The 12,298-nt window shown below is 43.0% G+C and overlaps 1 protein-coding gene and 1 non-coding gene across 4 annotated transcripts in view; both read left to right on the top strand.

Moving 5' to 3' along the window:
* The window catches only part of TDRD12 (tudor domain containing 12), an 82,087-nt gene that overhangs the window by 5,967 nt on the left and 63,822 nt on the right, over nt 1–12,298 (top strand). For all 3 annotated transcript variants that reach the window (XM_032390419.1, XM_032390421.1, XM_032390420.1), the window contains exons 2-4: nt 8,123–8,286; nt 8,426–8,490; nt 8,872–9,005. In XM_032390419.1, coding sequence (XP_032246310.1) covers nt 8,982–9,005 — 24 coding nt within the window. In that variant the 5' untranslated portion in view covers nt 8,123–8,286; nt 8,426–8,490; nt 8,872–8,981. The remainder of the gene's footprint in view (nt 1–8,122; nt 8,287–8,425; nt 8,491–8,871; nt 9,006–12,298) is intronic.
* Nucleotides 375–481, top strand: LOC116623477. The gene has a single exon (XR_004297716.1). It is a non-coding gene; the product is annotated as a U6 spliceosomal RNA (small nuclear RNA).

Genomic DNA, 12,298 nt, shown 5'->3' on the forward strand with positions numbered 1-12,298 from the left:
TAAAATCAACAACACAGGAAGCAACAGATGTTTGCAAGGATGCACAGAAAGGGGAACCCTCTTACACTGTTAGTGGGAATGCAAGCTGGTGCAGCCCCTCTGGAAAACAGTATGGAGGTTCCTCAAAAAGTTAAAAATAGAACTGCCCTATGATCCAGCAATTGCACTACTAGGTATTTACTCAAAGGTTACAAAAATACTGATTTGAAGAGGCACATGCACCCCAGTGTTTATAGCAGGACTATCTACAATAGCCAAACTATGCAAAAAGCCCAAATGTCCATTGACTGATGAATGGATAAAGAAGAGGTGGTATATATATTATATATTATATGGTGGTATATATGGTTTTGTGATAACAAATACCTGTGTAACTGCTCACTTTGTCAGCATATATACTAAAATTGGAACAATACAGAGAAGATTAGCACGGCCTCCGTGCAAAGATGACACGTAAATTCATGAAGCATTCCATATTTTGGGGGATTGAGGGGTGCACTTGTCGTGATGAGCACCAGGTGATTAAAATAAAGACTTAAAAAACCTACGTAAGTGTTTTTAAATGCAAAAGTAGCTAGTAGAATTAAAAAAAGAAAGGTAGGGGCACCTGGGTGGCTCAGTCATTAAGCGTCTGCCTTTGGCTCAGGTCATGATCCCAGGGTCCTGGGATCGAGCCCAGTGTTGGGCTCCCTGCTCAACAGGAAGCCTGCTTTTCCCTCTCCCACTCCCCCTGCTTGTGTTCCCTCTCTTGCTGTGTCTCTCTCTGTCAAATAAATAAAATCTTTAAAAAAAATAGAAAGGTCACTTTTCAAGTCATTCAAAAACAAAACATAACCCCTAAATGCAAAAGATAGAAAACAGTGTAAGTGGTAACGAAACAAAAGCCAAAGGCTTACAGTGAAATGATTCAAGTAGGAATAATGTCAACCATGACAATAAACAAAAATGGGTTAAATTTATTCAGATATGAAAACTCTCAGATTAAGTGTCTTAAAGCCTAATTAACTAGAAAAAGAACCAACCAAGCCCAAAGTTAGCAGACCAAGGGAAATAATGATTACAGCAGAAATCAATGAAGAGACAGGAAAATAATAGAAAAGGTTAACAAAACTAAGAGTTTGCTCTTGAAGAGATAGACAAAATTAACAAGCCTTTAGCTAGTCTAAACAAGAACAGAAAGAGTACCCAAATCAATAAATTTATAAATGAAAGGGGAGACATTACAACAGACACCAAAGAAATAGAAAGGATCATAAGAAACTACTATGAACGACTATATGCCAACAAACTGGATAACTTAAAAAGGATAAATCTCTAGAAACATAGAACCTACCAAAACTGAATCCAGAAGAAATAAAAAATCTGAACAGACCAATAAGAGATAAGATTGAATCCGTAACCAAAAACCTCCCAAAAAAGAAAAGCTCAGGACCAGATGACCTTACTAGTGAATTTTACAAAACGTTTAAAGAAGAGTTAACACCAGTCCTTCTGAAACATTTCCAAAAAATTGAAGAAGAGGGACTATTCCCAAACTCAAAAGGCCAGGATTACGCGGATATCCAAGCCATATAATGACACTACAAGAAAGGACTACAGGACAATATCTCTGATGAATATAGATGCAAAAATTCTTTTTTTTAAAATAACGATTTCATTCATTTGAGAGAGAGAACACAAGCTGGGGAGAAAGGGAGAGGGAGGAGCAGGCTCCCCTCTGAGCAAGGAGCCCAATGGGGGGATTGATCCCAGGACCCTGGGATCATGACCTGAGCTGAAGGCAGACGCTTAACTGACAGAGTCACCCAGGCACCGCTATAGGTGCAAAAATTCTTTTTTTTTTTTTTTTTTTTTTTAAGATTCTACCCATTTATTTGACAGAGAGAGAGAGACAGAGAGAGAGCACAAGTAGGCAGAGTGACAGGCAGATGGAGAGGGAGAAACAGGCTCTCCACCGAGCAGGGAGCCGGATGCGGGGCTTGATCCCAAGACCCCAGGATCATGACCTGAGCTGAAAGCAGCCGCCTAATGGACTGAGCCACCCAGGCCCCTAGGTGCAAAAATTCTAAACAAAATACTAGCATACTGAATTCAGCACATTAAAAGGATCATAAACCATGATCAAGTAGGATTCATCCCTGGGATGCAAGGATGGTTCAACAAATGTAAACCAATAAATACAATACATCATATTAATAGAATAAAAGACAAAAATCACCTGATTATCTCCATAATTGCAGGAAAGCATTTGATAAAATTCAACATCCATTCATGATAAAAACTCAATAATAATGTATCTCAACATGACAAAAGCCATAGATGACAGGCTCATAGCCAACATCATACTCAGTGGTGAAAGGTTGAAATATTTGTCTCTCAGATCAGGAACAAGACAAGGGTGCCCACTCTCACCACTACTATTCGACATAGTACTAGAAGTCCTAGCATCATACTCAATGGTGAAAGGTTGAAATATTTTTCTCTAAGATCAGGAACAAGACAAGGGTGCCCACTCTCACCACTACTATTCAACATAATACTACTAGAAGTCCTAGCCAGAGCAGTCAGGCAAGAAAAAGAAGTAAAAGACATTAGAATTGGAAAGGACAAAGTAAAATTGTCTCTATTTGCAGGTGACATGATTTTATATACCTAGAAAAATATATGTATAAAATCCTAAATATTCCACTGAGAAACTTAGATCTAATCAATAAATTCAGTAAAGTTGTAGGATACAAAGTCAACATACAAAAATCATGAGCATTTTTTAAAAGATTTTATTTATTTATCTGACAGAGAGAGAGCGAGAACAGGAACACAAGCAGGGGGAGTGGGAGAGGGAGAAGCAGGCTTCCCGCTGAGCAGGGAGCCCGATGCGGGGCTCAATCCCAGGACCCTGGGATCATGACCTGAGCCGAAGGCAGACGCTTAACGACTGAGCCACCCAGGCGCCCCAAAAATCAGTAGCATTTCTGTACATTAAAAATTATCTAAAAAAGAAATAAAATAATCTCATTTACAATAGCATCAAAAATAATGGAATACTTAGGAATAAGTTTAACCACGGAGGTGAAAGATCTCTACACTAAAACTATAAAACATTGATGATGAAAACTGAAGAAGACACAAATGGAAAAGATAGCATGGATTGGAAGAATTAATATTGTTAAAATGTCCACACAACCCCATATCATGTATAGATTCAGTCAATCCCTATGAAAATTTCAATGACATTTTTTTTTGCAGAAATAGAAAAAAAAATCTTAAAATTCATGCAGAACCATAAAAGACCCCAAATAGCAAAAGCAGTCCTGAGAAAGAAAAACAAAGCTGGAGGCATTACACTTCCTGATTTCAAACTATATTGCAAAGCTATCACAATGGTATGGCATTGGCATAGTAAGCAGACACACAGATCAATGGAATAGAATCAAGAGCTCAGAAATAAAGCTATGCATATACAGTCAACTAGTATTTGACAAAAGAGAGCCAAGAATACTCAATGGAGAAAACCTAGTTTCTTCAATAAATGGTGTCAGGAATATCAGGTACTCACATGCAAAAGAATGAAACTAGACCCCTGTCTTATATTATTCATAAAAATTAACTAGAAATGGATTAAAAGCTGAATTGAATGTGAAACATGAAACCATAAAACTCCTAAAAGAAAACATAGAGAAAAGGCTTATTGACATGGGTCTTGGCAATAATTTTTTGGAAATGACACTTAAAACACAACCAACAACAACAACAAAAAAACAAGTGGGATTACATTAAACTGAAAATCTGCACAGCAAAAAAAAAAAAAAAAAAACAATCAGCAGAATGAAAAGGCAAACCGCATATCTGATAATGTTAATATCCAACATACATAAGAAACTCATACAACTCAGCCAGGAAAATCCAATTAAAACATGGACAAAGGATCTGAATAGACATTTTTCCAAAGAAGATATTCAGATAGCCAGCAGGTACATGAAAAAATGCTCAACATCAGTAATAGGAAAGTGCAAATCAAAACCACAATGAGATATCACCTCACACCGGTTGGAATGGTTATCATCAGAAAAAAGAGCAAGTGTTGATGAAGAGGTGGAGAAAAGTGAAGCCCTGTGCACTGTTGGTGGGAATATAAACTGGTACAGCCACTAAGGAAAACAGTATGGAGGTTCCTGAAAAATTAAAAGTAGAACCCCACTCCTGGGGATATATCCAAAGGAAATGAAATCACTATCATGAAGAGATATCTGCACCCCTATGTTTATTATAGCATTATTTATAATAGCTAGGACATGGAAACAACCTGTCCATAGATGGATGAATGGTTAACAAAAAAGTGGAGCACTATTATGTTCAGATACTCATATGTAAATGTGTATGTTCTAATATATATAATATATGTAATGTTAATTAATTATATATGATGGAATACCATTCAGCCATAAAAAAGAAGGAAGTCCTGCCATTTGTGAAACACGGATGGACCTTGAGGGCAATATGCTAAATGAGATAAATCAGACAGAGAAAGACAAATACTGTATGATCTCACTTATATGTGGAATCTAAAAAAACAAAACAGCACCAAACCCATAGAAACAGAGATCAGATTTTTGGTTGCCAGAAGTGGGTGGTGCGTGGTGCGTGGTGCGTGGTGCAGGAATTAGTGAAGGTGGTCAAAAGGTACAAACTTCCAGTTATAAGATAATTAAGTTCTAAGGATGTTATGTACAATGTGAGGACTATAGTTAATATTTGAAAGTTGCTAAGAGAGTAGATCTTAAAAGTTCTCATCACAAGGAAAATACTGTAACTCTGTGAGGTGACAGGTGTTAACTAAACCTACTGTTTAGTTACTATATTTCATAATATATACATATATCAAATCACTATGTTATGCACTTTAGACTTATACAATATTATACGTCAACTATATCTTGAACTGAAAACTAAACCTAAGTCATTTAAAACAATTCTGCGGGAGGGCTATAAGTAAAAAGAAAAAACAAGAAAAGCTTAGAGAGTATTAATCAGATGAAGTATCAACGTACAAAGCAGTAAATGGGACAACGGTTAATTTTAGTTTGATAGTGTATAGTTCAAAATGGAGATGTGAGAACCTTCTTGCAGTGAGTAACACAATATTGAGCTATTTTAGTATATGTGCTGCCGAAGTGAGCACAATATTGAGCTATTAAAAATACATAAGAGAGGCACCTGGGTGGCTCAGTCGTTAAGCATCTGCCTTCGGCTCGGGTCGTGATCCCAGTGTCCTGGGATCAAGCCCCACGTTGGGCTCCCTGCTCAGCAGGGAGCCTGCTTCTCCCTCTCCCACTCCCCCTGCTTGTGTTCCTGTTCTCGCTATCTCTTTCTGTCAAATAAATAAATAAATAAATCTTTTTAAAAATACATTAGAAACAGGGATAATCTGACAGATGTATAATATTAGTGGGAACCATGAACAAGGCATTCTCTGACAGACAGATCAAGTCCATGAAAGACAACTGAGGTGTCTGGGAAAAACACTGGGCAAGCACCAGGCTTCTATCTTTGGGTTATGATGCCATGACTGTAATGTCCACTCTCTCTCAATTGATGCAAAACGTTTAAGAAATAAAACCAAAAAAATTTCTTTTCTTAAAATCAACTGACAAATGATTAAGCCAGCTTTGGGGCCAAACTTCTTTTTTTTTTTTTTTTCTTAAATTTTATTTATTTATTTGAGAGAGAGAATGAGATAGAGAGAGCATGAGAGGGGGGAGGGTCAGAGAGCGAAGCAGGCTCCCCACTGAGCAGGGAGCCTGATGCGGACTCGATCCCGGGACTCCAGGATCATGACCTCAGCTGAAGGCAGTGGCTTAACCAACTGAGCCACCCAGGCGCCTGGGGCCAAACTTCTTTTTCCTTCCTTTTTGTCAAAATGATGAGACTATTTTTTTTTCATTTTTTTGGAAGATTTTATTTATTTATTTGACAAAACTAGAGAAGTGTAGACCTTGAATTTTTTTTTTTTTTTTTGGTCATGGGTTTACTTGGTAGCATTTTATTTGGGATTTCAGCACCTATGTTGAGAAGTGGAATTAGTCTGTAGTTCTTTGTGTTATCTTTGTCGGGTTTTAATATCTCAGGACTTAACTGCCTTATGAAAATGCACTGAGAGCCTTTTCATCTTATTATGTTATGGAGTAATTTTTTTTTTTTTAAAGATTTTATTTATTTATTTGAGAGAGAGAGAATGAGAGACAGAGAGCATGAGAGGGAGGAGGGTCAGAGGGAGAAGCAGACTCCCTGCTGAGCAGGGAGCCCGATGCGGGACTCGATCCCGGGACTCCAGGATCATGACCTGAGCCGAAGGCAGTCGCTTAACCAACTGAGCCACCCAGGCGTCCCTTGGAGTAATTTTTTTTTTAAGATTTTGTTTTTAAGCAATCTGTACACCCAATGTAGGGCTCAAATCCACAACCCCGAGATCGAGTCACATGCTTCACCCACTGAGCCAGCCAGGCACCCCTGTGGAGTAATTTTTTTTTATTGAGATATAATCAACGTATTACATTACTTTCAGGTGTACAACACAATGATTTGATATTTGTATATATTTTGAAATGATCACCATAATAAGTCTAATTGTCCCCATACATAGTTAAAAAAAATTGGTTTCTGGTGATGAGAACTTCTAAGATCTACTCTCTTAGCAACTTTCAAATATGCAATACAGTATTATTAACTATAGTCACCATGCTGTACATCACATACCCATGACTTACTTATTGTGGAGTAATTTCTGAAACAAGGCTTCCCACTAGCTAGTGGGGGTATGAGGGGGAGACAGGTTACAGGTACAGATACTGATCCCCTTCAGCCTCAAGGGGACTAGGAAGCGCGATGGAGAAATACTTCCATTTTCTGTGAGATGTGTTGTGAAAAAGTTTGGAAAACATCATATTGTAGCATGGGTTCTAGTCAAAAGAAAAAGAAATGTTGACCGCACAATAAGAACTGGGAGACATCTGCATTTTCTTTGGGGCTTGGGAACTCTTCCTGGGACCTCCTGTTTAAATAAGATCTGATCCTGGGGCCCTTGGGTGGATCAGTCTGCTAAGTGTCTGCCTTCAGCTCAGGTCATGATCCTGGGGTCCTGGGCTCCAGCCCGGCATTGGGCTCCCTGCTTCTCCCTGCCCCTCTGCTGCTCCCCCTGCTTGTGCTTTCTCACTCTCTCCTGCTCTGTCAAATAAATGAAATATTTAAAAATATATATATAAATTTATATATATTTGTATATGTAATATTTAAAAATATATTTATAATAAAATAAATAAATATATATATAAAAGATCCGGTCCTTTCACACCTCTTTTTGACAAGGTCCGGTGCTTTCAGTTGTGTTGGTCCTGCCAGGTGCCTCCACTGGAGGTGAAGCCTGGTTAGTCCTATTCAGCAACAGGTGAACTTCATGTACTCAGCAGTTGTGTTTTCCTCCTGACTGGAGGTCCACACACCTCTCCTCTCCAATTCTCCTGCCTGAGACTTTAAGCAGATGATGTTGCTTGACCTTGTGAAATCTAACAAAATTTTAAAACTGGATGCTTTTGTGAGCCTTGTTTCTCAGAACCCCACAATTGCCATGCTCTCTTAAAACTGGTGCAATTTGTTTTTGCCATCTTGTTGGTTCCCCTTACTAGCAAATTAATGCCTTTTGACATGGGCTTAAAATTCTTTGTTTTTTGAGTCAAGATATTGAAGAATTCACCTGTAAAACCACATAGGCCTGGCATTTTTATCATTTATTTATTTTAGCTGTGGTTCCTTTGTTTTTGTTTTTTTTTAATTTGAGAGAGAGAGAGTGCACGAGAGGAGATAGGGTCAGAGGGAGAAGCAGACTCCCCACTGAACAGGGAGTCCGACGCGGGACTTGATCCTGGGACTCCAGGATCATGACCTGAGCCGAAGGCAGTGGCTTAACCAACTGAGCCACCCAGGCGCCCAGTGGTTCCTTTGATTTCATTTTTCTTCTTGTTTGTTGGCTTATTCAAGTGTTGGAGTAATGAAAGCTAACCCTCCCTGAGTGCGTCTTGGGTATCCTTTATTTCAGAGTGTGACCCCATCTAATTGTGTCATTTTTTAGGTGAGAAAAACTGAGGCGTCCAGGTGTTCAAAATTAGAGAACTCTTCGGTGCCTCAACAACAACAAATACACGTGCGGGGAAGAGCCCGGCCCAGGAGGCTGCAGTTTGGTGACCAGAATGACCAGTGACAGAGTCTGGGGGAGCCCTGCCGGCTGAGGGCCAGGTGGGAGGAAATCTGGGACCCGAAGCAGGAGGCGGAGGTGGGTGGGTGGGGAGGGGATGTTGCCAGGAGCCCCCTCCCCCCCAACTCCCACTCCCCACCCTTGTATTAGTGACCGGCTGTGCCTCTTCCTTACCCCTAGCGCCACCAGGTGGAGGCGAGTTCGGCGAGACCTCTGCCAGTCCACCGCGAACTGATTCGGGACGGGTGAGACGCCGGGGTGGGGGGCGAACCACGTGACGCCGGGCGCCGCCCGCTGTGCGACCCCTGCGTGTCTCCTCCCGGCGCCCTTGCCCCGCCCCGCCGCACCCGGCGCTGTGCGCAGGGCGGCCGGCAGTTGTCCAGGCCGTTGGCGCAGCGCGGGCTTTCTGAAAGCCTCGAGGCTTGCGTGGCCGGGGTCGGGCGCGGGGGCGCGGGGGCGCGGTGGCCGAGCCCCGAGCGCGCCCCTGGCGGCGTCCTGTTGGGAGGGCGCGGAGGGTCGCGGGTGGTGCGCAGCGGGCGGGCCTGTGGGGCCCGGGGCCAGAGCTGAGCGCGCCGGGGGCCCCCACGGAGGGCGGAGGCTTGCCCTGCCACGGGTTTTGCCCGCAGAGTGCCTTCCGAGTAGTGAGTGGCGACGGGAAGACCCGGGAAGGGACGCGGCCGCGACGGCGCTTGTCTCCCCACGCCGGTCCTCCGGCGGCGAGCGACGCGCGGGGAAGATGCTCGAGGTGCTGGTGCTGAAGGTGAGCGAGCCCCCAGCCCTGGCCGGCCGCCCTCTCCCCGCGCAGGGGCCGCCCCGGCTGGTCACGCCACGCGGGGCTTCGGACCCATGCGTGCGTTGCCAGATGGGATCCTGGACCCCCGATTGCAGATCCACAACACGAGATTTCAGTTCAGGTGTGCCCATGTATTTTTTGGGACATAGTAAAAGGTTACCAGTTGTTCGTCCGAAACTCATTTACTAACTCTGCAATCTTAGGGGGCAGGACGGACCGTAACCCCTTCTCCCACGCTCACCCGTCCCGGGAGGTGCTGGCGGAGACCCCCCCTGGGCCCCCGGTCCTTGGACATGGGGACCCTCACCTGGTCCCCTCGCCCGACAGGGGTCCTCTCCGGTGGGTCCCCACTAAGGGGCCCCTCGTGGCAACCGCCCCTCCACACACGCCCATCCCGGCTTCACGCGGGAAACCCTGCTCGCTCGCGCCCTGAAACTCTGGCGGCCCCCTCCCCACGCGTGCGCCCCGGGGCTCCGATCCTCGGTCCTCGGAGCGGCGTGAAGGCAGGTGGGGCAGCCGGCAGCTGCAGTTTCGTGTCTCAGGTAAGATGCAGGAGACTGAAGGCATGGCGTGTTCGCAAGGTTAGTTGGAGGAGTTTACAAACCAGAGCAAAGCCGGTGGGTTTCGGTCTCTGGGAAAAGGAAATACAAATCATTTAAAAAAAAAAAAAAAATCATGCTTCTGTGGGCAGAGGAGAGGAACGTACCAAATGATGGGATTTAAAAAAACCATCAATTTTCCCGCTCCTCTTTTAGGTCTTACGTAATTTATATGAGCAGAGATTGACGGTGGTTTGAAGCATCTGATTCTTAAAGAGGATTTGCTCCAAGACTTTTAGGCTTTTCAGATCCAACTGGCAAGCCCCTCTCCATCACCAGTCCTAAATAGGCATCTCCCATTTCTCCTTTAGAAAGACAGGGCTCTTCTAGGGTTGCGGATCCTGCCACGTGCAAATCCACCGGGGCAGAATTTGGGCAGGAGGAGTTGAATTCTCACTGCCTCAGACTTGGGAAGCAACCCCCGTCTTGGATCCTTTTCTTTACCGTGTCAGCTCTGGTCTGTCCACACTTTTGGTTCTTATCTGTTCACCCTCAGCAAATTTTCTATACAATATAGGAGTAGTTCTCTAAGTGTGGTGCAGGTTACCAGTTATAGTGCTCCAGGTTAATTTAGCTTTTACATGGATAAATTTTTTCCCCCAAGTGCCCATCAGTAAATGAATGGAGAAGCAAAGTGTGGTCTGTACATATAATGGAATATTACTCAGCCTTAGAAGCAAAGAAAATTCTGATACATGTTGTAACATGGATGAACCATCACTTGCTAAGTGAAATAAGCCAGATACAAAAGGACAAATATTGTATGATTTACTTCTGTGAGGGTCCTAGAGTACTTACATTCATAGAGACAGAAAGTAGAAGGGTGTTTGTTCAGGGGCTGAGGGGAAGGGGGCGTGGGGGATTATTGTTTAAAGGGTGTAGAGTTTCAGTTTTGCAAGCTGAAAGGAGTTTTGGAAATGGATGGTGGTGATGGATGTGGTCAATGCCACTGAATATGGTTAAAATGGTAAATTTTTTGTGTATTTCACCACAATTAAAATTACTATTAAAAATTATTTTTAAATTTTAATAGTTAATATTTGTTGTAATAGATTTTAGAAATAAAAACAGAACTAGCATTACAAGCCTGTTAAGATGAGTCTAATGAAGAAGGAGGTGTTGATTAAAAATAATGTATTAAGGCAGCCCAGACAACATGCCATTACGTCAGGGATGAGTTGGGCAGAGTGCGGTGAGACACAGTGGGACTGGCGTCTATGGGCTTGCTCCCCGAGAAGGGCTACAGGAGAGAAAGATTAGCCATGGCATCTTTGATAAGAAAGGTGATGGGCACCGGAAAAGCCCCAGGGCCATTGGTCTTAAGTCAGGCTGTGTTCTAGCAGGACTGTTGACGTTTCTGGACAGCGAGGTGTGGACCCTTCAAGTGGACAGCTTGTGCCAGGGAGGGGTGGCAGACACAGGTGATGTTCTGAAAGCTGCGGGCTGTGATGTCACTAATGGGGTAAAGCAGCTGTTCCTCTGGCTCACACACACGATTTCAGTACTGTCCGTGGAATCCACAAACAGTATTTCAAGAGTGGTTTTCCTACCCAGAGGAGGCCGTGTTGAGAATGAAGGTCCGAGGACCTCTCACGTCAGCATGACTCTGAGTGGGCCAGGTCTTCCTGTTCCGTTTGGAATTGTCACAGCGTTTTAAAATGAACATCTTAAGTTTTACAATCGATGTTGGAGAGTTTAAGTTTGACTAAAATATCTGGAGTTATTATGGAAATACCGACATACACGAAGGGGAATTGAACAGAAATTAAAGATCAGACTTGGACACACTCATACTACCGAATGTGGAAAATGAGACACTCATGACATTATTGCTCAGGGAAGTAAAAAAGTAAAGGGGAATAACAATGTAGGAAATAACAAAGAAAAGATGGGTTAATCATTCCTGAGAAATAATAAAAAGCACACCTAATTCAATTAAATCCTAGTAATGATGCGAAATATTGTTATCTTGCCAGATAAATGATTCTGCTTTTATTTGAATAAAATTTAAGTATTCAAGTTTGAATGGTAGGGGTAAAGGAGAAGAAAGTGGACCAAACTTTAATTAATTAATTAATTTTTTAAAGATTTTATTTATTCAACAGAGAGAGACACAGCGAGAGAGGGAACACAAGCAGGGGGAGTGGGAGAGGGAGAAGCAGGCTTCCTGTGGAGCAGGGAGCCCTACGTGGGGCTTGATCCCAGGACCCTGGGACCATGACCTGAGCCGAAGGCAGATGCTTAACGACTGAGCCACCCCAGGCGCCCCGGACCAAAATTTTATATAGATGATATTTTTCTAATGGAAATACAACAGACAATGTAGGCGAAAACATGTGTGAGGGTGATTACAATGTGGGCAGTATTGCTTTATAGCCTTGGCTGGAAGCAGACAGTGTCAGAGGTGGGGGCTCCCTATCCTAGTGCACCCACCCCCTCCCAGTAAAGCACGTGTTCTCCTAGCTGGTAAAACTGAATCTGGCCTGCCGTTTAGAGGTTTTAGAGGCAATATTTTTTATTTTTATTTATTTTTTATTTTTTTATTTTTTTAAGATTTTATTTATTTATTTGACAGAGAGACATAGCGAGAGAGAGAACACAAGCAGGGGGAGAGGGAGAGGGAGAAGCAGGCTTCCCGGCAGTGCAGGGAGCCCGATGTGG

Source organism: Phoca vitulina, unplaced genomic scaffold (assembly GCF_004348235.1).
Source record: "Phoca vitulina isolate PV1807 unplaced genomic scaffold, GSC_HSeal_1.0 scaffold58, whole genome shotgun sequence".
NCBI classification, from domain to species: domain Eukaryota; kingdom Metazoa; phylum Chordata; class Mammalia; order Carnivora; family Phocidae; genus Phoca; species Phoca vitulina.